General features: G+C 46.8%; 1 protein-coding gene across 1 annotated transcript in view; it reads right to left on the bottom strand.

Annotated features, from left to right (window-relative positions):
- Positions 1 to 340: 340 nt before the first annotated feature.
- LOC144487289 (NACHT, LRR and PYD domains-containing protein 3-like) overlaps positions 341 to 27049 on the bottom strand; it is a 136978-nt gene continuing 110269 nt past the window's right edge. The window contains exons 3-7 of the mRNA XM_078205371.1: positions 19318 to 19488; positions 13297 to 13467; positions 8316 to 8486; positions 7418 to 7585; positions 341 to 2215 (exon numbers count right to left, since the gene is read on the bottom strand). Coding sequence (XP_078061497.1) covers positions 2128 to 2215; positions 7418 to 7585; positions 8316 to 8486; positions 13297 to 13467; positions 19318 to 19488 — 769 coding nt within the window. The 3' untranslated portion in view covers positions 341 to 2127. The remainder of the gene's footprint in view (positions 2216 to 7417; positions 7586 to 8315; positions 8487 to 13296; positions 13468 to 19317; positions 19489 to 27049) is intronic.

Genomic DNA, 27049 nt, shown 5'->3' with positions numbered 1-27049 from the left:
TCACTCTTTCTGCTCACTCTCTCTCCCATTGAGTGTATTTAGGATAGAGATAGTCACGTTCTTGATTGGTCAGGGGATCAAATGTTATGGGGGAAAGGTGGGAGAATGGGTTTGGAAACTTATCAGCCGTGATTAAATGGTGGAGGAGACTCGATGAGCAGAATAGCTGAATTCTGCTCCTGTATCTTATGGTCTTTTCAGTTTCACGCTCACTGTTAGCGTTTACACTATTTACACTATTATTATTACACAATTATTTACACCAGGCCCCCGCTCTTTATTAGCTTGTGTATGTATTAGTTTCAGCATTCCAATGATTCACAATTAGCATTTAACTAATTAACCAATAAGCATTTAATTGTAAATAACTACAGTTATACAGATGATAAAATCAGGAATATTCATTACAATTACAGAGCAGCAACATTAACCCTTTCTCTTCCAAGACTCAATAACATAGATCATGTCACATACTGAGCAGTATTCAGTTAAAACTAGCCCAGACCGGACAACACAAAGTTAATTTAAATTGAAATAATAGGTGATGCGAGGAGATTGTTCTGAAGAAATGATATTAATTTGAAAGTGATTAATTCATAGTCTTTGAAGAATTTCCCCGATCCAATGTGATGCTTTTAATGGTGTAGAATATCTACCCACTTTTCAGCACCAGCATCTGCAACTGTAGATGGATGAAAAGGAACAATCCGACAAACACCAGGTAATATCTGTCATGGTAAAATAAACAGTTTGATAAATAATGGCAATATCTGACATCATGCATCTGTCCTGAGATCTCTGGGATAATCCAAAATAAATCATACATTCAGAAATTAAATAAAGCTGAGGTGAGTGTGCAGGAACAGAGTGAAATTGTGAATTCTACCTTTCTATGCTCTCGCTCTGTATCTGCTCAGTGAGATATAAGGAACAAGGAAAGAGGAAACTGCATTTCCGAGGCTCCGATCCTGTGCAATGCTGCGCCAGTGTTCCTGTGTTGCTTTCGTTCGAGGGATGTCGGTTTCAGAGGAAATGTTATCACTTGTTGTCCAACTTAAATGTTATTTGGTTACAGGGCGCTGCGATTTCATTAACCGCTGCAATGCATGGGTTTGTTGCTTGATAGTGGTTTGTGATGTGCGTTTCTGTGGGTTTATGGCTGCACGTTGCGAGTATTTAAGAGAGATTCTGTGTTTCTCTCTGTGTCAGTATGTGGATAAGAGTGTACAATTGTCTGCGTTTGAGAGTTTGTGGGTGTCAGTTTGGGCCTGTGTGTCTGGAGATAGGTGCAGGTGTGTTATCTTGGAAACAGGAATTACAGAGTGCAGCAGAGTTTACCCACTCCCATTCTGAATGGGATTAGTGTCTGATAACTGCACCAAATGTACACATTACAGTCTGAGATCATCCCCAACTACAATCTCCAGACAATATCTCCCATAGGGAATGAGGGAACAGAGTTCATGTACAGTGTCTGGTGATAAAAGGGTTAATTCACCAGCCGGGGTTCCTGCTGCAAACTCCAATCCCTGTCAATATTGTTCAATATTCACGCTGCAGTAACCGGTTCCCAGATGCAGACATGGGACTTACTGAACTTGTCTGAGGCTCACAGAGAGCAGCGCCTGCAGTAGCTGTGAGCCACCAGCAGATGGTGGCATTGTGTCACTTTAATCACCAGATAGTGAAAGAGGTTTTGAGGAGAGGCTGGTGGAGCCTTTAATTCATTCACAGAGACAGAGAGGAAACTCTGACAAGATTGACCAATCTGCCCCCTGCTGGGTACTGTCAGAATCACACACACACTGTTCTCTCTCTGGAGAATGATCTCTGCTGCTCCATTTTGAAAGGAGGTTGAAGACTCTGTTGCTGAGAACACTTTGACAACACATTGCTGCTTAAACAATGGTTTGCAGCAATCTTTCCTTCAATGTGGAGACTAAAACTACAACAGTTTTCCAGCTGGGAAACCAGGTAAGCAGGGAAATCAGTGCCAGGCTGGAGGGGCTGATGGAATAGGGAGGGAGAGGGGCAGGAATGAAGGGTTTGGAAGGAGCTGTCGAAGATCTTCACAATTCAGGATTTCACTGTAACCGGTGGAGCAGCAATGTTTATAGATTGAAATGTTCACACTATCACTGTCAGTCCCCGTCTGGATCCCCGCAGCGACTCCAGCTGTGTCTTCCCATTTGGACTGAACTGATTCCCCTGCAGCCTGAAACAGATTAAAGATGAAACAGGAAATAAACAGATTGAACAACAGAGTAAATAACAGGAGACTGGAGTTAATGGGATAAATCTTCTGGTCTCTGGATCGCCAGAGACCAGACACACATCCGAAGATGAGTATCGGGACCCTGTGGATATCCTGACGCACTGATCTACCTGGGAATTGTCCCAGAGGTATTAACTACTATTGGGGAACTCCCCTGCTGCAGTTAGAGTCAGATACTTGGGACAGATCCACAAAGTTTACCTGGATAGTTACTCAGGTAATGTTAGACAGCTCACCACCTGGGCTAATACCTGAATAGCACAAGCGAGTCCCCCAATCACTTCCCACTGATCCCCATACTCCACCTCCCACAATCCGACTAGACCCACTCATAGAGTCACAGAGGTTTACAGCATGGAAACAGGCCCTTTGGCCCAACTTGTCCATGCCACCCTTTTTTTAAAAAACCCTGAAACTAATCCCAATTACCCGCATTTGGCCCATATCCCTCTGTACCCATCGTACCCATGTAACTAGACAGCTATATGAACGGAGTGGGAATGGAGGGATACAAAAGAGTGGTCTAGTTTGGACCAGGGAGCGGCGCGGGCTAATTGTTCTTTGTTTCTCGTTTCAAGGCTTCATTCTATGATCATCTTGCTGGTGCCAGTACAGAGCGAGACTGCGGATAGTTGGGAACCTGTCTCGGGGGCAGGGAATTCAGATGGTGTTCGTAAAGCAGAAGTGGAAATGAATAGGGTTGGGAAGCATTTTCTGATCAGGGCCAGTGTGATCTCCTGGACCCGTTTCGATCGCCACAGGGGGTCGGAGAGGAATTTCCCAGATTTTTCTTTTCCCCATATTGGCCCTGGGGTTTTCACTCTGGGTTTTCGCCTCTCCCTGGAGATCACATGGTCTGGAATGGGGGGGTGGGGGTGAGTTAATAGGTTGTGATGAACAAAGCATCGTAGCTGTGAGGGACAGCTCGGTGGATAGGATATTGGTATGTAGATAGGCTGGAAAATTGGGCGGGGATCCTGGATTCAGGATTCAATCCTGGACCGGGGAGCGGCGCGGGCTTGGAGGGCCGAAGGGCCTGTTCCTGTGCTGTATTGTTCTTTGTTCTTTGTTTGTTAACTAGCTAAATGCTTTTTGAAAGATAAAATTGTACCCGCCTCTACTACTACCTCTGGCAGCTTGTTCCAGACACTCACCACCCTGTGTGTGAAAGAATTGCCCCTCTGGACACTTTTGTATCTCTCCCCTCTCAACTTAAACCTTTGCCCTCTAGTTTTAGACTCCCCTACCTTTGGGAAAAGATATCAACCAACTAGCTGATCTAAGCCCCTCATTATTTTATAGACCTCAAAAGGTCACCCCTCAGCCTCCTATGATCCAAGGAAAAAAGTCACAGTCTATTAGCCTCTCCTTGTAACTCAACCCATCAAGTCACAATAGCATCCTAGTAAATCTTTTCTGCACTCTTTCTAGTTTAATAATATCCTTTCTATAATAGGGTGACCAGAATTGCGCACACAGTATTCCAAGTGCACCATTTTGTATCTCTCCCCTCTCATGTCATACATTAACAGTCACAGTCAGAGCATCTAATCAGTGTCCATGGACACATCAACTGCACTGCCCTCATCGACCTTCTTGGTTACCCCTTCAAAAAACTCAATCAAATTTGTGAACATGATTTTCCACTCACAAAGCCATGCTGACCTTCCCGAATCCGTTCTTGCACCTCTAAATGCCTGGAGATTCTGTCTCTCAAAATACCTTCCAACAATTTACTCACCACAGATGTGAGGCTCACTGGCCTGTAGTTCCCAGGCTTTTCCCTGCAGCCCTTTTTAAACAAAGGCACAACATTTGCCACTCTCCAATCTTCAGGCACCTCACCCGTGACTATCGATGATTTAAATATCTCAGCTAGGGGACCTGCAATTTCCTCCCTAGCCTCCCACAACGTCCTGGGATATATCTCATCAGGTCCCACAGATTTATCGACTTTGGTGCGCTTTGAAACTTCCAGCACCTCCTCCTCTGTAATATGTACACTCCTCAAGACATCAATATTTATTTCCCCAAGTTCCTGTAACATCCATGCTTTTCTCAACAGTAAATACTGATGAGAAATATTCATTTAGGATCTCACCCATCTCTTGTGGATCCACACATAGATTGCCTTGTTGATCCTAAAGAGGCCCTGCTCTCTCCCTTGTTACTCTTTTGTCCTTTATGTATTTGTAGAAGCTCTTTGGATTCTCCTTTGCCTTATCTGCCAAAACAATCTCATGTCCCCTTTTTGCCCTCCTGATTTCTCTCTGAACTCTACTCCTACACCCCCTATACTCTTCAAGAGATTCACTTGATCCCAGCTGCCTATGCACGTCATGTGGCTCTTTATTCTTCTTGACCAGGGCCTCAATATCCCGAGTCATCCAGGGTTCCCGACTTCTGCCAGCCTTGCCCTTCACTCTCAGAGGAATGTGTTCACCCTGAACCCTGGTTAACACACTTTTGAAAGCCTCCCACTTCCCAGACATCCCTCTTCCTTCCCACAGACTCCCCCAATTAACTTTTGAAAGTTCCTGCCTGATACCATCAAAATTGCCCTTGTCCCAGTTTAGAATATTAACTTTTGGGACAGACCTATCATTCTCCATAGCTATCTTAAAACTAATAGAATTATGGTCACTGGTCCCAAAGTGATCCCTCACTAACACTCCTGTCACCTGCCCTTCCTTATTTCCCAAGAGGAGGTCAAGTTTTGCCCCCTCTCTAGTCGGGCCATCCACATACTGAATGAGAAATTCCTACTGAATACACTCAACAAATTTCTCTCCATCCAACCCTCTAATACTATGGCTGTCCCAGTCAATGTTGGGAAAATTAAAATCTCCGACTATTACCGCCCTATTTTTCTTGGAGCTATCTGTAATCTCCTTACATATTTGCTCCTCAATTTCCCGCTGACTATTTGGGGGCCTATAGTACAACCCTATCAAAGTGATTTCCCCCTTCTTATTTCTCAGTTCTACCCATATAGACTCAGTGGCCGAACCCTCGGATATATCCCCTCTCAGTACGGCCGTGATGTTTTCCCTAATCAAAAGTGCAACTCCCCCTCCTCTTACCTCCTGTTCTATCTTTCCGATAGCATCTGTACCCTGGAACATTGAGCTGCCAGTCCTGTCCCTCCCTTAGCCATGTTTCAGTAATTGCTCTAATATCCCAGTCCCATGTACCCATCAATGCCCTGAGTTCATCTGCCTTGCCCGTCAGGCCTCTTGCCTTGGAATAAATGCAGTTTAATCTGGACTTTCCTTGCGCTCTGTCTTGCTTCTGTCTGATCTGTCTGGTACTAGGATTACTGACACTGCCTTTACTAATTAATGTGCTCTCTTTAACTTCCGTGCTGTCCTCAAACTTCTGTTTTGTCTCCCTCCTGCTTTGGATCCCACCCCCCTGCCAAACTAGTTTAAACGCTCCCGAGCTGCTCGAGCAAATCTCCCGCCAGGATGTTAGTCCCCCTCCAGTTCAAATGTAACCCATCCCTCTTGAACAGATCAGCCCTTCCCCAGAAAAGATCCCAATGATCCAAAAATCTAAATCCCTGCCCCCTGCACCAGCTCTCAAGCCAAGCATTCATCTGCCTAATCCTCCTATTCCTACTCTCACTAGCACGTGGTACCGATAGTAGTCCTGAAATTACTACCTTCGAGGTCCTACACGTTAGCCTTCTGCCTAACTCTCTGCATTCACATTTCAGGACCTCATCCCTTTTCCTACCTATGTCGTTGGTACCAATATGTACAACGACCTCTGGCTGCTCACCCTCCCCCTTCAGAATGTCCTGCAATCGCTCAGAGACGTCCTTGACCCTGGCACCAGGGAGGCAACACACCATCCTGGAGTCTCGATTGCAGCCACAGAAACGCCTGTCTGTGCCTCTAACTAGCGAGTCCCCTATTACTACTGCTCGCTTGCTCTTTGCCCGACCCTGTCCCACAGCAGAACCAGCTGTGGTGTCACAGGCCTGGCTGCTGCTGGTATCTCCCCCTGACAGGCTGTCACTCCCGTAAATCATCTCTCCCTCCCCTCCAGCCCGACTACCTCCCACTATCCCTTGAACAAATCTGACTAAACCTCCCAACTTGGCCTCATCCGTCCCAACCTCTCCTGACCTGACATAGAAACATGGAAGATAGGAGCAGGAGGCGGCCATTTGGCCCTTTAAGCCGACTCCACCATCCATCACAATCATGGCTGATCGTCCAACTCAAAAGCCTAATCCTGCTTTCTCCCCATAACCTTTGATCCTGTTCGCCCCAAGTGCTGTATGCAGTCGCCTCATGAATACATTCTTGACTATATCTCTGACTTAAACTGATTACTCAAGAAGCAACCCCAACCCACTACTCTCCAAAGCTATTAACCAATCCCAACCCCCGACCAAATCTAACTGGACACCCAACAACATTACCAACTCCCAGCCACCATCCAAACTGCTGATTAACCCTCCAACCCAACACAATACAACTCGACCACCCTACCGACACCCAGAACTAATCCTTGAACCTCTCCCCAGCTCCCTGACTAACCATTCATCCAGCGACACACCAACCCATTCACTCCCACAATCAACTAACACTTATGGAGCTCCCCGGGGTCACTGTGCTGTAAATAAGGTGTGCTTGCTCTACCACGACTCGACTCTGCTCTGATGGAGATCGCCGGGGTCACTGTGCTGTAAATAGGGTGCGTGCTCTCTCTTCCCCGACTCTTGTCTGCTCTGATGGAGCTCCCCGGGGTCACTGTGCTGTAAATAGGGTGTGTGCTCTCTCTTCCCCGACTCTACTCTGGTGGAGCTCCCCGGGGTCACTGTGCTGTAAATAGGGTGTGTGCTCTCTCTTCCCCGACTCTTGTCTGCAGTGATGGAGCTCCCCGGGATCACTGTGCTGTAAATAGGGTGTGTGCTCTCTCTTCCCCGACTCTTGTCTGCTCTGATGGAGCTCCCAGGGTCACAGTGCCGAAGATCCTGGGAGAAATATGCAGCAGTTTCAGGTTGGGAGAATTTTTAAACATACCGGCAATCTGCTTACCATTGTTGCTGCTTGGAAGATTCAGGCCCATTTATATTTTAAATCCATTTATATTTTAACTGTTACACTAAAAATTCACACAAACACTCACCTGATCTCCTCCAGACTCCTGCAGGTCAGTATGAGGCGGCGGAGAGCAGGGACAGATTGATCTGTGAAGGAGTTTGATTCCAGGTACAGATTCCTCAGTGACTGTTTTGTACTGAGAGCGGAGGCGAGATCCTCGGCACAAGAATCTGTGAGAGCGTTATTATACAGACTGGAGACCAGAGAGAGGAATAACAGGAATCAGGCTCAATCCCCAGTGTTTTAAATAATACTGTTAATAACAATAATAATGTATTGTATCAGACATTCCAAAAACACAACCTGCATTTCTGTAGAATGAGGAAATACTCAATGCTGAAAATGAAATATAAATAAACTGGAAATGCTCAGCAGGTTAGCTAAATACATGTGAAGAGAGAAACAGGGGTAAAGTTTGAGCTTCCATTGGAACTGGGAACGGGCAGTGAATTGACAGGTTTGAAGTGACAGCGGTGGGTGGCTGGGGAAGAAACAAAGAAAGGACAAACTGGAATTACAGGAGTGATTAAATGATAAAAGTGATGATGGGACAGGACCACAATCACAGGATCTCCATGTCCTTACTCGGAGTGGCTCGGGAGGGACATGGGATGGTCAGTGGTTTGGGAATGCAGTTTGTGGTGAGGTTGAAGATAATGGCTGTGATTTTACCAGAAGCTCTGAAGTCCCAGCATGGGGATTGGAAATGGGTGGTGTGTCCGTGTGGGCAGGATAGGCAGAGTTATGAAGGTGATATTGTCAGAGGCGGACAATTAACGGCTGGCAGAGGAAAAGCAGTTTTCCTTATTCATAACTGACGCCAATAGTAATGGGCAGTGTTTTTTATACAAATACCAGTGGTGAAATTATATTGTTGAATATTCAGTTATTATAAACACAATCTCACACAGTCTGCTACTTACTGCAGTGTCTGTATTTTACATTCCGGATTCCTCAGAGCCACAGACAGCAGTTTCACTCCTGAATCTCCCAGTTTATTGCCACCCAGATTCAGATCTATCAGTGAGCGGTTTGTACCGAGAGCAGAGGCCAGGTCCTCGGCACAAGAATCGGTGAGATTGTTACCACGGAGACTGGAGATCAGAGAGAGAAAAATAACAGGAATCAGGGTAAATCCACAGTGTTTTTAAGAATAAGATCATTAACAATAATAATGTACAGCGCGGGACATTCAAGAAACACAACTTCAGTTGATAGGAGTTTTAGACTCCCCTACCTTTGGGAAAAGATATTGACTAACTAGCTGATCTGTGCCCCTCATTATTTTATAGACCTCTATAAGGTCACCCCTCAGCCTCCTCCGCTCCAAGGAAAAAAGTCCCAATCTATTAGCCTCTCCTGAGAACTTCACAAAACACCTTGGAGTTTCTGGTCTGCGTCTTAACAATTGCCTCCATTCACTCTTTACTCTTCCTCACAAATCAAGGGCTGTGTGACTGGGTGACGTGTGTCCCCCTGTAAGCATGTGAACGGGTCCTCAGTCACCGTCACATTGTTCCCCTACACCCAGGGCACAGAAATCAATGTGATTGACATTCCACTGCATTGGGATCAGAGAGAGAGAAATCACAGGAATCAGTGACAATTCAGGTTCTGGTTCATAACTTCCTACCCCTGGGCCTTTATAGAGTTTTTCAGCACAGAAAGAGGCCCTTCGGCCCATCGTGTCTGTGTCAGCCATCAAGCACCAATCTATTCTAATCCATTTCCAGCACTTGCTCCATAGCCTTGTCTGCTGCGGCATTTCAAGCGCTTGTCTGAATGCTTCTTAAATGTTCTGAGTGTTCCTGACTCCACCACCCTTTCAGACAGTGAGATCCAGATTCCCACCACCCTCTGGGTGAAAATACTTTTCCACAGAACCATAGAATCCCCACTGTGCAGAAGGTGCCCAATCGCCTCATCGACTCTGCACTGACTCTCCGAAAAAGCCAGGCCCACACAACTGCTTATCACTGGACATTTATCATGGCAAATCCACTGAAACTACACATCTTAGGACATGAAATGATAATTTAGCATGGTCGATCCACCTAACCTACACATCTTTGGACTGTGGTAGGAAACCAGAGTACCTGACGGAAACACGCACACATGGGGGGAACATGCAAGCTCCACACAGGCAGTCACCCGAGGCCAGAATTAAACAAAGGTCCCTGACGTTGTGAGGCAGCAGTGCTAACCACTGTGCCATCTTCAATTCTCCTCTGAAACTCCTCCCCAATGCCTTAAAGCTATGCCCCTGGTTATTGTCTCCTAAAACAAAGGGGAAAGGTTTATTTCTATAATTTGATACAACTCCACATGGTCGTCCCCCAGCCTTCCCTGTCTGAAAACAATAACAGGAGCATTGACATACAGATGGATCTGTGCGTACTTGTCCACTGATCCCTGAAAGTGGTAACACAGGTGGATAACTTGGTCAACAAGGCATGCAGCATGCTTGCTTCATTGGCCAGGGCATCAGGTATAAAAGTTGGCAAGTTATGTTACAGCTGTATGAAACTTTAGTTAGGCCCAACATGGAATATTGCATGCAGTGCTGATCGCCAGACAACCAGAAGAATGTGGCTGCTTTGGAGAAGGTGTAAAGAAGGTTTACAAGGATGTTGCCCGGTCTGGTTAAGGTATGAAGAGAAGTTGAATAAACTCGGATTGTTTTCCCTGGAAAGACGGAGGCTGAGGGGCGACCTGATAGAGGCAGATATACGGTTGATAGTTGGAGTCTTTTCCCCAGGGTAGAAAGGTCAACTACAAGACGGGACAGTTTGAAGGCAAGAGGGGGAAAGTTTAGAGGAGACGTGCGGGTCAAGTTTTCACAGGGGGTGGTGGGTGCCTCGAATGCACAGCCAGTGAAGTTGACGGAAGCAGGCACGTTCCCAATGTTCAAGGTTTATCTTGATAGAAACATGAACGGGAGATGAATAGAGGAATAGAAGCTGCGTATGAGCAATAAGTACTGGGTCTGAATAAGAATGAGGAGTCGCCGCAGGCTTGGTGGGTCGAAGGGCCTGTCACTGTGCTGCATGGCTCTTTGTTCTTCTTTGTACATGAATGTTAAAATCACCCGTGATTATTGCAGAATGTTTTTACAAGACCCCATTAATATTCCTGTGTCCTGTGTCGGAGATTCTGAACATTGTTCGGGGCCTATAAATGATTCCCACAAGTGATCTTTTAACTTTGTTAATTCTTATCTCTACCCAAACTGATTCTGCATCTTGATCATTGGAACTAAGTTCAGCTCTCGCTGCTGTACTAACATCTGTTACTAATAGCGAGACTCCACCACCATGTTCTGTCCTCCATTTACTGTCATCCACTCACTCTCCCCCGTTACACTAATCAATGGATGTTGCGTCCGCGGAGAGCTGTGCACATCTGAGGAGGAGGAGAGGACCTCAGAGGGTGAACCATAACATTATTCCCCCACTCCCTCAACATAAGAAGTTGTGGGACTGAGGGAGGGAAATTTGTTACGGCTCTTCAGGGGGGTTTAAACTAAGGTCGATAAGTCCCCTGGGCCTGATGAAATGTATCCTAGGATTCTTTGGGAGGCAAGGGATGAGATTGCAGAGCCTTTGGCTTTGATCTTTGGGTCCTCACTGTCCACGGGGATGGTGCCGGAGGACTGGAGAGTGGCGAATGTTGTTCCTCTGTTTAAGAAAGGGAATAGAAATGACCCTGGTAATTATAGACCGGTTAGTCTTACTTCGGTCGTTGGTAAATTGATGGAAAAGGTCCTTAGAGATGGGATTTACGACCATTTGGAAAGATGCGGATTAATCCGGGATAGTCAGCACGGATTCGTGAAGGGCAAGTCGTGCCTCACAAATTCGATAGAATTTTTTGAGGAGGTAACTAAGTGTGTTACCTTTATCGCGAGGGGGATAGAATATAAAAGCAGGGAGGTCTTGCTGCAACTGTACAAGGCACTGGTGAGGCCGCAACTGGAGTACTGTGTGCAGTTTTGGTCCCCTTATTTGCGAAAGGATATATTGGCCTTGGAGGGAGTGCAGAGAAGGTTCACCAGGTTGATACCGGAGATGAGGGGTGTGGCTTATGAGGAGAGATTAAACAGATTGGGTCTGTACTCGTTGGAGTTTAGAAGGATGAGGGGTGATTTTATAGAGACATATAAGACAATGAAGGGGCTGGATAGGGTAGAGGTGGAGAGATTCTTTCCACTTAGAAGGGAAACCAGAACTAGAGGGCACAGCCTCAAAATAAGGGGGGGCCGGTTCAGAACAGAGTTGAGGGGGAACTTCTTCTCTCAGAGGGTAGTGAATCTCTGGAATTCTCTGCCCATTGAAGTGGTGGAGGCTTCCTCGTTGAATATGTTTAAATCACGGGTAGATAGTTTTCTGATCGATAAGGGAATTAGGGGATATGGGGAGCAGGCGGGTAAGTGGAACTGATTCGCTTCAGATCAGCCATGATCTTGTTGAATGGCGGGGCAGGCTCGAAGGGCCAGATGGCCTACTCCTGCTCCTATTTCTTATGTTCTTATGTGTTGATGAAGGTAGGGCAGTTGATGTCATATACATGGATTTTAGTAAGGCGTTTGATAAGGTCCCCCATGGTCGGCTTAAGATGAAAGTGAGGAGGTGTGGGATAGAGGGAAAGTTGGCCGATTGGATAGGTAACTGGCTGTCTGATCGAAGACAGAGGGTGGTGGTGGATGGAAAATTTTCGGATTGGAGGCAGGTTGCTAGCGGAGTGCCGCAGGGATCAGTGCTTGGTCCTCTGCTCTTTGTGATTTTTATTAATGACTTAGAGGAGGGGGCTGAAGGGTGGATCAGTAAATTTGCTGATGACACCAAGATTGGTGGAGTAGTGGATGAGGTGGAGGGCTGTTGTAGGCTGCAAAGAGACATAGATAGGATGCAAAGCTGGGCTGAAAAATGGCAAATGGAGTTTAACCCTGATAAATGTGAGGTGATTCATTTTGGTAGGACTAATTTAAATGTGGATTACAGGGTCAAAGGTAGGGTTCTGAAGACTGTGGAGGAACAGAGAGATCTTGGGGTCCATATCCACAGATCTCTAAAGGTTGCCACTCAAGGGATAGAGCTGTGAAGAAGGCCTATAGTGTGTTAGCTTTTATTAACAGGGGGTTGGAGTTTAAGAGCCGTGGGGTTATGCTGCAACTGTACAGGACCTTGGTGAGACCGCATTTGGAATATTGTGTGCAGTTCTGGTCACCTCACTATGAGAAGGATGTGGAAGCGCTGGAAAGAGTGCAGGGGAGATTTACCAGGATGCTGCCTGGTTTGGAGGGTAGGTCTTATGAGGAAAGGTTGAGGGAGCTAGGGCTGTTCTCTCTGGAGCGGAGGAGGCTGAGGGGAGACTTAATAGAGGTTTATAAAATGATGAAGGGGATAGATAGAGTGAACGTTCAAAGACTATTTCCTCGGGTGGATGGAGCTATTACAAGGGGGCATAACTATAGGGTTCGTGGTGGGAGATACAGGAAGGATATCAGAGGTAGGTTCTTTACGCAGAGAGTGGTTGGGGTGTGGAATGGACTGCCTGCAGTGATAGTGGAGTCAGACAATTTAGGAACATTTAAGCGGTTATTGGATAGGCACATGGAGCACACCAGGATGATAGGAAGTGGGATAGCTTGATCTTGATTTCAGATAAAGCTCGGCACAACATCGTGGGCCGAAGGGCCTGTTCTGTGCTGTACTGTTCGACTGACATCCCATTGCTCAGGGATCAGAGAGAGAAGCAACAGGAGTCAGAGGAAAAGCAGTTTTCCTTATTCATAACTGACGCCAATAGTAACGGGCAATGTTTTTTATACAAATACCAGTGGTGAAATTATATTGTTGAATATTCAGTTATTATAAACACAATCTCACACAGTCTGCTACTTACTGCAGTTTCTGTATTTTACATTCCGGATTCCTCAGAGCCACAGACAGCAGTTTCACTCCTGAATCTCCCAGTTTATTGTCACCCAGATTCAGATCTATCAGTGAGCGGTTTGTACTGAGAGCAGAGGCCAGGTCCTCGGCACAAGAATCTGTGAGATCGTTACCACGGAGACTGGAGATCAGAGAGAAAAATAACAGGAATCAGGGTAAATCCACAGTGTTTTTAAGAATAAGATGATTAACAATAATAATGTACAGCGCGGGACATTCAAGAAACACAACTTCAGTTCATACAGAAGGCAAAATTATATTGATGCTGTAAATCTGAAATATGAATAAATATGTTGGAGACTCTCATCAGGTCAGGCAATATCTGTGAAGATAGAAACAGATTTAGTTTCAGTTCAATTCGCGAAACTTAGAAATTGGAAATAGCGGTGAATTAAATAGTTTTAAGTGACAGGGAGCTGGGGATGGGCGGGTGACAAGGAAAGAACAAAATGGAAGTGCCGGACTGATTAAATGACAAAAAGGATGATGGGGAAAGGGAAGAGCACAGGATTCCCATGTCTTTACCCTGAGTACAGTAAGAAGTCTCACAACACCAGGTTAAAGTCCAACAGGTTTATTTGGTAGCAAATACCATAAGCTTTCGGAGCAATGCTCCTTCGTCAGATGGAGTGGTCTCTGTTCTCAAACAGGGCACAGACACAGAAATCAAATTACAGAATACTGATTAGAATGCAAATCTCTACAGCCAGCCAGGTCTTAAATGCACAGACAATGTGGGTGGAGGGAGCATTCAACACAGGTTAAAGAGATGTGTATTGTCTCCAGACAGTACAGCTTGTGAAATTGTGCAAGTCCAGGAGTCAAGCTGCGGGGGTTACTGATAATGTGACATAAATCCAACATCCCGGTTTAGACCGTCCTCATGTGTGCGAAACTTGGCTATCAGTTTCTGCTCAGTGACTCTGCGCTGTCGTGTGTCGTGAAGGCCGCCTTGGAGAACGCTTCCCTGAAGATCCAAGGCTGAATGCCCGTGACTGCTGAAGTGCTCCCCCACAGGAAGAGAACAGTCTTGTCTGGTGATTGTCGAGCGGTGTTCATTCATCCGTTGTCGTAGCGTCTGCATGGTTTCCCCAATGTACCATGCCTCGGGACATCCTTTCTTGCAGCGTATCAGGTAGACAACGTTGGCCGAGTTGCAAGAGTAGGTACCATGTACCTGGTAGATGGTGTTCTCACGTGAGATGATGGCATCCGTGTTGATGATCCGGCACGTCTTGCAGAGGTTGCTGTGGCACGGTTGTGTGGTGTCGTGGTCACTGTTCTCCTGAAGGCTGGGTAGTTTGCTGCGGACAATGGTCTGTTTGAGGTTGCGTGGTTGTTTGAAGGCAAGAAGTGGGGGTGTGGGGATGGCCTTGGCGAGATGTTCGTCTTCATCAATGACATGTTGAAGGCTCCGGAGGAGATGCCGTAGCTTCTCCGCTCCGGGGAAGTACTGGACAACGAAGGGTACTCTGTCCACCGTGTCCCGTCTTTGTCTTCTGAGGAGGTCGGTGCGGTTTTTCGCTGTGGCACGTCGGAACTGTTGATCGATGAGTCGAGCGCCATATCCTGTTCTTATGAGGGCATCTTTCAGCGTCTGGAGGTGTCTGTTGCGATCCTCCTCATCCGAGCAGATCCTGTGTATTCGGAGGGCTTGTCCGTAGGGGATGGCTTCTTTTACGTGTTTAGGGTGGAAGCTGGAGAAGTGGAGCATCATGAGGTTATCCGTGGGCTTGCGGTACAGTGAGGTGCTGAGGTGACCGTCCTTAATGGAGATGCGTGTGTCCAAGAATGCAACCGATTCCGGAGAGTAGTCCATGGTGAGTCTGATGGTGGGATGGAACTTGTTGATGTCATCATAGAGTTGTTTCAGTGATTGTTCACCATGACTCCAAAGGAAGAAAATGTCATCGATGTATCTAGTGTATAGCATCGGTTGAAGGTCCTGTGCGGTGAAGAAGTCTTGTTCGAACCTGTGCATGAAGATGTTGGCATATTGAGGTGCGAATTTGGTCCCCATGGCTGTTCCGTGTGTCTGGATGAAGAACTGGTTGTTGAAGGTGAAGATATTGTGATCCAGGATGAAGCGGATGAGATGTAAAATTGCATCTGGAAACTGGCAGTTGACGGCAGTTGTCTGTGCATTTAAGACCTGGCTGGCTGTAGAGATTTGCATTCTAATCAGTATTCTGTAATTTGATTTCTGTGTCTGTGCCCTGTTTGAGAACAGAGACCACTCCATCTGACGAAGGAGCATTGCTCCGAAAGCTTATGGTATTTGCTACCAAATAAACCTGTTGGACTTTAACCTGGTGTTGTGAGACTTCTTACTGTGCTTACCCCAGTCCAACGCCGGCATCTCCACATCATGTTTACCCTGAGTCACAGGGAGGGACATGGGATGGTCAGTGGCTCAGGAATGGAGTGTGTGGTGGGGTTGAAGATGATGCGACAGAAACCTTTCTCACACTGCCAGTGGTTCGGGTCTGGAATTCATAGCCAGGAAGTGTGGTGGAGGTCGGCTGCATCGAAGCAGTCAAAAAGGAATTAGATGATTTTTTGAATATAAAGAATGAGCGGGGATACGAGAAAAACGCTGGAGAATGACTCAAATTCCTAATGCTAATTTGGTGAGCTGGTACAGACACGATGGGCCAAATGGCCTCATTGTGCACCGTAAGAATTCTGCAAAAATAATGGTTGGAAATGTATCGATATTTCAGCTGGAAGTTGGTGATGTTGCCGTGTGGACAGTGTTAGTCGCCATAGTCCTCAATAAAATGTTAATACTGATAGGCAGAGGGATCTGGGTGTACAGGTCCACAGATCACTGAAAGTGGCAATGCAGGTGGAGAAGGTAGTCAAGAAAGCATACGGCACGCTTGCCTTCATCGGCCGGGGCATTGAGTTTAAAAATTGGCAAGTCATGTTGCAGCTTTATAGAACCTTCGTTCGGCCGCACTTAGAATATAGTGTTCAATTCTGGTCGCCACTCTACCAGAAGGATGTGGAGGCTTTGGAGAGGGTACAGAAAAGATTGACCAGGATGTTGCCTGGTATGGAGGGCATTAGCTATGAGGAGAGGTTGGAGAAACTTGGTTTGTTCTCACTGGAGCGACGGAGGTTGAGGGGAGACCTGATATAGGTCGACAAGATTATGAGAGGCATGGACAGAGTGGATAGTCGGAAGCTTTTTCACAGGGCAGAAGAGTCAATTGCTAGGGGGGCACAGGTTTAAGGTGCGAGGGGCAAGGTTTAAAGGAGATGTACGAGGCAGATTTTTTACACAGAGTAGTGGGCGCCTGGAACTCGTTGCTGGGGGAGGTAGTAGAAGCAGATATGGTGGTGACGTTTAAGGGGCGTCTTGACAAGTACATGAATAGGATGGGAATAGAGGGATATGGTCCCCGGAAGGGTAGGGGGTATTAGTTAAGTCAGGTAGCATGGTGGGTGCAGTCTTGGAGGGCCGAAGGGCCTGTTCCTGTGCTGTAATTTTCTTTGTTCTTGTGTTTCTCTCCAATAGAGAGAGAGACAATTTGTTACATGTAGCTTCAGGGATACAATTTAATAAACGTGCGGCAATGGGAGGAGATGGGATTCCATGAACCCCACAGCCGGTAAGAGGACCAAACCCTCAGATTTAGCATCATTCTACATCACACTCTAAACACCAAACCAAATGAACTAACCAACTCCACATATAACCAAACAGGCACATTAATATCTGACAGGTTCGGGAAATCCGTGCACTCAGGCAGCACAGGCAGAATCACAGAATTGTTACAGAGCAGGAGGCGGCCATTCGGCCCATTGTGTCTGCACTGACTCTCCGAATGAGCAACTCACTAAGTGTCATCCCCCTACCTTCCCCCCCAAAACCTGTGCATTCCAGAGCTTAACCGCTGTCTGCAGGGGAAGGCCCCATTCAGGCAGAGCTGGCACCAGATTTAAAGGCAGCCAGCAGCACTTTTAAAGGCTCTGAAGGGAGCAGTGAGGGAGCCCTGGTTAATGAACAAAGAGCTGAAATGGCAGAAGGCAGATTAAACCCAATTCGCTGACACTTCCCTGGAAATTCTCAAGGATATATCGGTTTGGAGGGAGGCTCTGTTCCCTCAGGAGTGGAGGAGGAGACCTGTCACATCAACCCAAGCAAGTCTGGATAGAAACTGCCGAGGGCCAGAGCAGGCAGCACGTGGCTGCAGTGAGGCAAAGGATCAATAACCTGATATGTTCTGACAAGGTGAGCGTTAAACTTACAGGCTGATATGTGAATAAGGATGAAAGAGAAATTGTGGAAAGAACATCTCCGCCCAGATACTGGCAATGTCCAGACAGCAGCATCAATCTTCAGGAACATGTCAGCCTCTCTGTGAAGGGTTCCGGTCAGTCAGAGATGGCTGCTGCACTGCCGACACTGAGTGACCATCCTGGTGGTCCCATGATGGGCAGTCTGGCAGCACCATAGGCTTGTGTGTGTCTTTGATGGGTGAGTAACAATGGAAATTTATGTGCTTGTAGAAGAGGGCACTCAGCGTCAGAGAAGGAGCCAAGAGTGACAGTGTCTGGATTGTGTCATCCTTATGCCAATGGAAGATGCAGTGCTGGAGCTGGGAGAGCTGGGTGGGCAATGGCTGATGGGGAGATGGGCTGTGGATCCAGAGAGAGTGAGTGAGTGAATGGATGGGCACAGGAGAGACTCTGCTTCTGAGTCCATAACTTGGAGCTTGTGTGTTCATCATTGGTCACATGGAGCTCTGGGTTAGGAACAGTCAGAAGTTTAACAACACCAGGTTAAAGTCCAACAGGTTTATTTGGTAGCAAATGCCACTAGCTTTCGGAGCGCTGCCCCTTCGTCAGGTGGAGTGTAGAAATGCTCACAAACAGGGCATACAGAGACACAAACTCAATTTACAGAATAATGACTGGAATGTAGTCTTTACAGATAATCAAGTCTTAAAGGTACAAACAGTGTGAGTGGAGGGAGCATTAAGCACAGGTTAAAGAGATGTGTATTGTCTCCAGACAGGACAGCCAGTGGGATTCTGCAAGTCCAGACAAGCTGTGGGCCATTCGGCCCATCAATCCTTCACTAACAACAATCCCGCCCAGGCCCTATAACAGTATCCCTACATATTAACTCTGCAAATCCCCCTGACATTAAGTGTCAATTTACCATCGCCGCTCAAACTAGCGTGCACATCTTTGGCATGTGGGAGGAAACTGGAGTAACTGAAGGAAACCTGCGCAGACACGGAGAGTACATGCAAACTCCACACAATCTGTCACCCAAGGCCGGAATTGACACGGGTCTCTGGCGCTCTGAATCAGCAGTGCTAACAGCTCTACCACCCTGCCGACCATGATCAGCCGTGGTTCGTCCCAATTGCAGTGAGTATAGGACGAATAATTTCTATATTTTTTCAAAAGATAAGCCTGGTATGCCATGAAAGACTCAAGCCAACATTTTCTCAAATGTTTATAATACGTTCATAAGGTGACCAAAACTATATACGTTACTTCAGCTGTGCTGTGACCACAAACCTATCAGATTTGTGACTGGTGACCTTTGCACCCAGGCGAATTGTCCCTCATTGCCTTTTCTGTTGATTTGTCAAAGCTGTCGGATCTTATAATATGAAGTCATGTGATTGGATCAGGTTGGGGATTCTGAGAGTCAGCACACCCGAAGGTAGAAATTCAATACAGTTTGCAGTTGCCAATGACTGGACCTCAGAGGGTGAACCATAACATTATTCCCCCACTCCCTCAACATGAGGATCTGTGGGACTGACATCCCATTGCTCAGAGATCAGAGAGAGAAGCAACAGGAGTCAGAGGAAAAGCAGTTTTCCTTATTCATAACTGACGCCAATAGTAATGGGCAGTGTTTTTTATACAAATACCAGTGGTGAAATTATATTGTTGAATATTCAGTTATTATAAACACAATCTCACACAGTCTGCTACTTACTGCAGTTCCTGTATTTTACAGTCCGGATTCCTCAGAGCCACAGACAGCAGTTTCACTCCGGAATCTCCCAGTTTATTGACACCCAGATTCAGATCTATCAGTGAGCGGTTTGTCCTGAGAGCAGAGGCCAGGTCCTCGGCACAAGAATCGGTGAGATCGTTACCACGGAGACTGGAGATCAGAGAGAGAAAAATAACAGGAATCAGGGTAAATCCACAGTGTTTTTAAGAATAAGATCATTAACAATAATAATGTACAGCACGGGACATTCAATGAGTATTCTAACTGAGTGCAGTTAGACAGAGACACCAGGAGATGGAGACAGTGAGTATTGTAACTGAGTGCAGTTAGACAGGGACACCAGGAGATGGAGACAGTGAGGGGGGTAACTGAGTGCAGTTAGACAGAGACACCAGGAGATGGAGACAGTGAGTATTGCAACTGAGTGCAGTTCGACAGAGACACCAGGAGATGGAGAGAGTGAGTATTCTAACTAAGGGGAGTTCGACAGAGACACCAGGAGATGGAGACAGTGAGTATTCTAACTGATTGCAGTTAGACAGAGACACCAGGAGATGGAGACAGTGAGGGGGGTAACTGAGTGCAGTTAGACAGGGACACCAGGAGATGGAGACAGTGAGTATTCTAACTGAGTGCATTTTGACAGGGACACCAGGAGATGGAGACAGTGAGTATTCTAACTGAGTGCAGTTAGACAGGGACACCAGAAGATGGAGACAGTGAGGGGGTAACTGAGTGCAGTTAGACAGGGACACCAGGAGATGGAGACAGTGAGGGGGGTAACTGAGTGCAGTTAGACAGGGACACCAGGAGATGGAGACAGTGAGTATTCTAACTGAGTGCAGTTAGACAGGGACACCAGGAGATGGAGACAGTGAGTATTCTAACTGAGTGCAGTTAGACAGGGACACCAGAAGATGGAGACAGTGAGGGGGTAACTGAGTGCAGTTAGACAGGGACACCAGGAGATGGAGACAGTGAGGGGGGTAACTGAGTGCAGTTCGACAGGGACACCAGGAGATGGAGACAGTGAGGGGGGTAACTGAGTGCAGTTAGACAGGGACACCAGGAGATGGAGACAGTGAGGGGGGTAACTGAGTGCAGTTAGACAGGGACACCAGGAGATGGAGACAGTGAGTATTCTAACTGGGGCTCAGGAATGGAGTGTGTGGTGGGGTTGAAGATGATGCGACAGAAACCTTTCTCACACTGCCAGTGGTTCGGGTCTGGAATTCAAAGCCGGGAAGTGTGGTGGAGGTCGGCTGCATCGAAGCAGTCAAAAAGGAATTAGATGATTTTTTGAAGATAGGCAATGAGCTACGAAAATGGATACGACAAAAAGGCTGGAGAATGACACGAATTTCGAATGTCAATTTGGTGAGCTGGTGCAGACACGATGGGCCAAATGGCCTCATTGTGCTCCGTAAGAATTCTGTGGAGACAGTGGTTGAAAATGTTATCGATATTTCAACTGGAAGTTGGTGATGTTGCCGTGTGGACAGTGTTAGTAGCCACAGTCCCCAATGAAATCTCTCCAATAGAAAGAGACACAATTTGGTACATGTCACTTCAGGGATACAACTTAGTAAACGTGGGGATATGGGAAGAGTTGGGACTCCATTAACCCCACAGCCAGTACGGGGACCAAACCCTCAACAACAGCATCATTCTACATCACGCTGGAGACACCGAACCAACTGAACTAACCAACTCCACACAGAGCCAGAACGGGCACAGTAAATGTCTGACAGGTTCGGGAAATCCGTCCACTCAGGCAGCACAGGCAGAATCACAGTATTGTTAGAGAGCAGAAGGAGGCCACTCGGCCCATCGTGTCTGCACTGACTCTCCGAATGAGCAATTCACTAAGTGGCATTCCCCCACCTTCCCCCAAATCCCTGCGCATTCCAGAGCTTAACCACTGGCTGCAGGGGACAGCACAATTCTGGCAATGCTGGCACCAGATTTAAAGGCAGCCAGCAGCACTTTTAAAGGCTCTGAAGGGAGCAGTGAGGGAGCCCTGGTTAATGAACAAAGGGCTGAAATGGCAGAAGGCAGATTAAACCCAATTCGCTGACACTTCCCCGGAAATTATCAAGGCTATTTCGGTTTGGAGGAAGGTTCTGTTCCCTCAGGACTGGAGGACGAGACCTGTCACATCAACCCAAGCAAGTCTGGATAGACACTGCCAAGGGTCTGAGCAGTGGCTGCAATGAGGCAAAAGATGAATAATCTGATATGTTCTGACAAGGTGAGCCTTAAGCCTACAGGCTGATATGTGAATAAGGATGAAAGAGAAATTGTGGAAAGACCATCTCCACCCAGACACTGGCAATGTCCAGACAGCAGCATCAATCTTCAGGAACATGTCAGCCTCTCTGTGAAGGGTTACATGGAACATAGGACATAGAACAGTACAGCACAGTACAGAACCTTCGGCCCACGATGTTGTGCCGAGCTTTGTCCAAAACCAAGATCAAGCTATCCCACTCCCTATCATTCTAGTGTGCTCCATCTGCATATCCAATAACCGCTTGAAAGTTCCTAAAGTGTCCGACTTCACTATGACAGCAGGCAGTCCATTCCACACCCCAACCGCTCTCTGAGTAAAGAGTCAGTCAGAGATGGCTGCTGCACTGCCGACACTGAGTGACCATCCTGGTGGTCCCATGATGGGCAGTCTAAATTAGCGTCAGGTTTGTATGTGTCTTTGATGGGTGAGTAACAATGGAAATTTATGTTCTTGTAGAAGAGGGCACAGAGCGTCAGAGAAGGAGCCAAGAGTGACAGTGTCTGGATTGTGTCATCCTTATGCCAATGGAAGATGCAGTGCTGGAGCTGGGAGACCTGGAGGCTGGGTGGGCAATCGCTGATGGTGAGATGGGATGTGGATCCAGAGAGAGTGAGTGAGTGAATGGATGGGCACAGGAGAGTCTCTGCTGCGGAGTCTCAAACCTGGTGCTTGTGTCTCTTCTATTGGTCACATGGAGCTCTGGGTTAGGAACAGTCTGCAGGACATGTTGGAATGTGTATTACCCTCTAACATTCTTCACTCTCTCACAAATCCACAGCTGCGGTGAGCGGGAGACAGGCGTGTAGTTCTGAAGATGGGAAGGGGTCAGAGGATGGATTGTCACATTATACTCTATAACGTCCGCCAGAGCAGATAATGTCTCTCACGATTAGCAAAGGGGTTACAATCTGGCAGCACAGAAGAGCACACACAAACCCGAGCAGCTGATGGAGGCAGCAATAGCTGAGTTCACTCACACTCTCGAGGGAACAGGTCATTGTCAGCTTCAGGAAGATGAAATGTGACTGGAGTCTTTAACAATGCAGCAGATACTGGAGCTGCAGCGTAGGATACTTTAACATTTGGTGGAGTTTCCAAAGGCTGTGTGTATCCATACACAAAGGATGGAGGAGTCAATCCAGGCCAGCAGTGTTACCATGTCTCAGGTCTGAGCACAAATAGCATCCTCCACAGAGAGATTGGTGACCTTCATGGAGAGTCACATCCAGCCTCTCACCCACAGGAAATACACATGAACCTGCATGTTCTCACCACCTCCATGAGCTCTGTGGAACACGGGCTGCGGGAGGGGTGGGAAAATGTGCCTGGAGTAACTGTCAGGCCCTCCCCAGCTGAGCAGGGAGGATCCAGTTTGCCCTGAATGGATAGAGGTGCGGCTGCCTGCAACATTCGGGAGCTCCTCTCAGGATGCCCCTGGTGTGGGCAGTGGGTCCCCTTCTGCTCCGACTGTGACACAAGCACCTCACGAAGCTATGATGACAGAGACAACTCCAGCATCTGTGCAGAGGACCCGCAGTTGGCCGGATCCTTCCAGGACTCAGGAAATCCGAGGACAAAGGCCACGGTCATCGAAATTCCCAGAGGAGAGGAGAGAGGTAAGATGCTGCCTGCAGCTCAGCGGAAAGTGCGGGGATGCCGGTGGTTGTCATGGTGGGGTTGCTTCCTTGGGTTTCACAGGATTATACTTTGTTATTACTGGTCACTTTGTTATGTCTGTATTTTGAGTAAATTCAGAGATGGAGCACCACTAAAAAAATGCTTCACCATATTACTGGGTCTTTAACAGTTCACTGGGAATGTGAGATGGGAAATACAGCACTGAATCAGGTCAATACAATTCCAATACCTTTGTTTCATGTCGTGACGGCTCCAGGGAAATTATAAAACATTCACAGAAACAGCAACAGTGCTGGAGATGGTGAAGATTTATTACACTGAATGGCTGTGTGAGTTAAGGTTCTTGGAAAACATGTCTGCATTACTGAATCTCCATCCTCCCTGACACATATCCCATGTCCCTGGCCTGTGGTCCATGGGGTTCCTCATCATGAAGCATCTGATCAACATTGTATTGCATCACACTTTGTTCAAAGCTTCTCCACTCTAGGTCCAGGTTGTATGGAACACAGCACAACACCTGGACATTTGAGACCCTTGCTGGGTATATTAAATAGTTCCACCAGATCTATCTTTAGAATTCCTCTGGCCTGTGCAATGGTCACACAATTGTCCTGTCGCAGCTGTTTTTTCTCTCTTCCGTGACTGTGTTTGGGTTACACACAGGCACAATTACCCACCTCTACAGTGGGTAGCGCTTGTCTTTATTAATTCTTTCAAGGGGTGATGGTATCACTGGCAATGCCAACACTTGCAGCCCATCCCCAATTGCCTTTGAGAAGGAGGTGGTGAGCCATCTTCTTAAATTCTGCAGAGCATCTGGTACAAAACCGCGAGGAAGGGACATCCGGGATTATGATCCCGCATCAGTGATGGAAAAGCAATATATTCCAAGTCAGAATGGTGTGTGGTTTGGAAAGAAATCTGAAGCTGGTTGGTGTCCCATCCTTCTGATCTCCTTGGCCATCTCGGTGATGGATAGTGCCTGTTTGGATGATGCTGGCTCAGGAACCTTGGTGAGCTGCTACATTCCACCTTGTATGTGGTAAAATACTGCCACTGTGCGTCAGTGGTAGAGACAGTCAATGTTTAGTTTGGTGAATGGCCAGCTGATCCAGTGGGCTCATTTTCCATGGATGAGCTTCTTCAGTGTTTTTGAGGCTGCAGTCAATCCAGCAAGATGAGCGGATTCCATCACACTGCTGACTTGTGCCTTGGAGATGGTGGGAAAAATTTGGGAGACAGGAGGCGAGTTCCTCATCTCCGAATTCCCAGACTGTGATCTACCCTTGGAGCCATAGTGTTTACAGTTCAGTGTCTGTTCAATGGTCCCAGTGCGCCCCCACCACTCAGGATGTTGATGGTCGAGGATTCAGCGATGGTGCTGCCATTCAATGTAAAGGGAATATGGTTAGATTCCCGTCTGTTGGAGATGGTCCTTGCCTGGCATTTGTGTAGTGAAACATCACTTGCCATTTATCAGGTTAAGCCTGAAAGTTCTTCAGAGCTTAAGACGCTAGCTCTGTCGAAGAGTCATCCAGATTCGAAGGGTTAGCTTTTTTCTCTCCACAGAAGCTGTCAGACATGCTGAGCCTTTCCAGCATTTTCTGTTTTGTTCAGGCCTTGCTGTTTATGGGCATGGACTGCTTCAGTCTCTGAGGAATTGTGAACAGTACTGAGCATTGTGCAATCATTAGTGAGCATCCTCACTTCTGACATTATAATGGAAGGCAGGACATTGATAAAGCAATTGAAGGTGGTTGGGATTTGGACATCACCCTCAGGAACTCCTGCAGTGATGTTCATGAGGCACTGGAAGGATGACACTTTTCTGACGTTCAAGAGCAGACTGATGGAGCAGCAATTCATCAGATTGGATTTGCCCTGTTTTTTCCCACATTGTCCGGTAGATCCAGTGTTGTAGCTGTACTGGAACAGCTTGGCTAGGGGAATGGCTAGTTATGGAGCACAATTCTTCAGTACCATTGCTGGGGTACAGCCAGGCTGACAGAGTTTGCAGTATGCAGTGCCTTCAATCATTTCTTTACCTCACATGCAGTGAATCAAATGGTCATCTGTAATGTTGGGGACCTCAGGAGGAGGCCGAGATTAATCATTCTACTCAGCACTTCTGGCTGAAGATGGCACTGATGCTCTGGGTTCCCTCATCAGTAATGATGGAATTCTTCTGGCATGTTTATAGAATCATAGAATTCCCACAGTGTAGAAGGAGGCCCTTTGGCCCATCGAGTCTTCACCAATTCTTTGAAAGAATATCATATCCAGGCCCTATCTCTGTAACTCCACATATATGGCCCACTAATCCCCGTAACCTACACACCCTGAGATACCAAGGGACAACTTAGCATAGCCAATCAACCGAACCTGCACATCTTTGGACTGTGGGAGAAAATTGGAGCACCCAGAGGAAACCCACACAGACACTGGGAGAATGTGCAAACTCTACACATCAAGTCACCCAAGGCCGGAATTGAACCCTGGTCCCTGGCGCTGTGAGGCAGCAGTGCTGACCACTGTGCCACCTTGTTGCCTAATGTAACCGGCATGTCCAACATTTTGTGGCATGTCTAACACTATTTATGACTGGATATGGCAAGACAGCAGATCTCTGATCTGATCCATTGGTTTTGGTGTGATTGAGCTCGGTCTATCATATGCTGCGTCCGCTCTGTGGTCTGGTGGCCGTGTGCTGGAGCTTCACATCTCATCTTTAGATAAACCCAAGTCTCATTTGGTAGTACATGTAAAGAAAATTAGTCGTAGTAACACAGTACTGGTTGCTGGGGAAAGCCACTGTCAGCTTCCGATAAATGAAAAGGTACAGTTCACCTCTCCTGCCTGTTTCCTGTCACTCAGATAACTTCATATCCAGGCTACCTTTGTCTCTTTTATTTCATGGTCTCCAACATTGCTCCCAAGCTTACTTTGTGTCTACTAATAGCGGATAGTGTTTTTAATAACCGGAATACTGACAGCAATGGTATATTTAGTATCATTATTTGTGTTCTTAAAAGCAATGTCCATTATTAATAGGGACATCATTCAGATTATTCTGCACTGTGATTATTGCCATTGCCAGCTGAGCTGTGCCTTGAACTGATGGCCTGTAAGCTCTGGAAACTCTGGGTTTCCTCCGGGTGCTCCGGTTTCCTCCCACAGTCCAAAGATGTGCGGGTTAGGTTGATTGGCCAGGTTAAAAATTGCCCCTTAGAGTCCTGGGATGTGTAGGTTAGAGGGATTAGCGGGTAAATATGTGGGGGTAGGGCCTGGGTGGGATTGTGGTCGGTGCAGACTCGATGGGCCGAATGGCCTCCTTCTGCGCTGTAGGGTTTCTATGATTTCTATGATGAATTATCTTCATAACCCTCCCCACCTCCATCTCTGCATTCTCTTTTCAGATGCTCCTTAAGCTCCATTTAACGTAAATTTGAGAGTGGATCCCTCGGGATAAAACTCATCAGAATTCAATGTAGTTTGTAATCTGCTTTACCAATATACAGCAGTTTTCTACATTTAATCAAACTGAGAAGCCGACAGACATAAACATCTATAATCTGAATGACAAATTAAACTAAATTGAACATGCGACCAGCCATATCTGGGAATTCTATAAACATTTAATTGTTTTGTCCATCTCTTTTATTCTCATGAATGGTTTTGAAAATAATTATAAATGATTAGTTAATTCTTTCACTCCTGAATCTCGCAGTTTATTGTAACTCAGGTTCAGACACATCACTGACTGGTTTGTACTGAGAG

This window comes from Mustelus asterias, unplaced genomic scaffold (genome assembly GCF_964213995.1).
Source record: "Mustelus asterias unplaced genomic scaffold, sMusAst1.hap1.1 HAP1_SCAFFOLD_702, whole genome shotgun sequence".
Lineage (NCBI taxonomy): Eukaryota > Metazoa > Chordata > Chondrichthyes > Carcharhiniformes > Triakidae > Mustelus > Mustelus asterias.
This window is presented reverse-complemented; position numbering and strand designations above follow the sequence as displayed.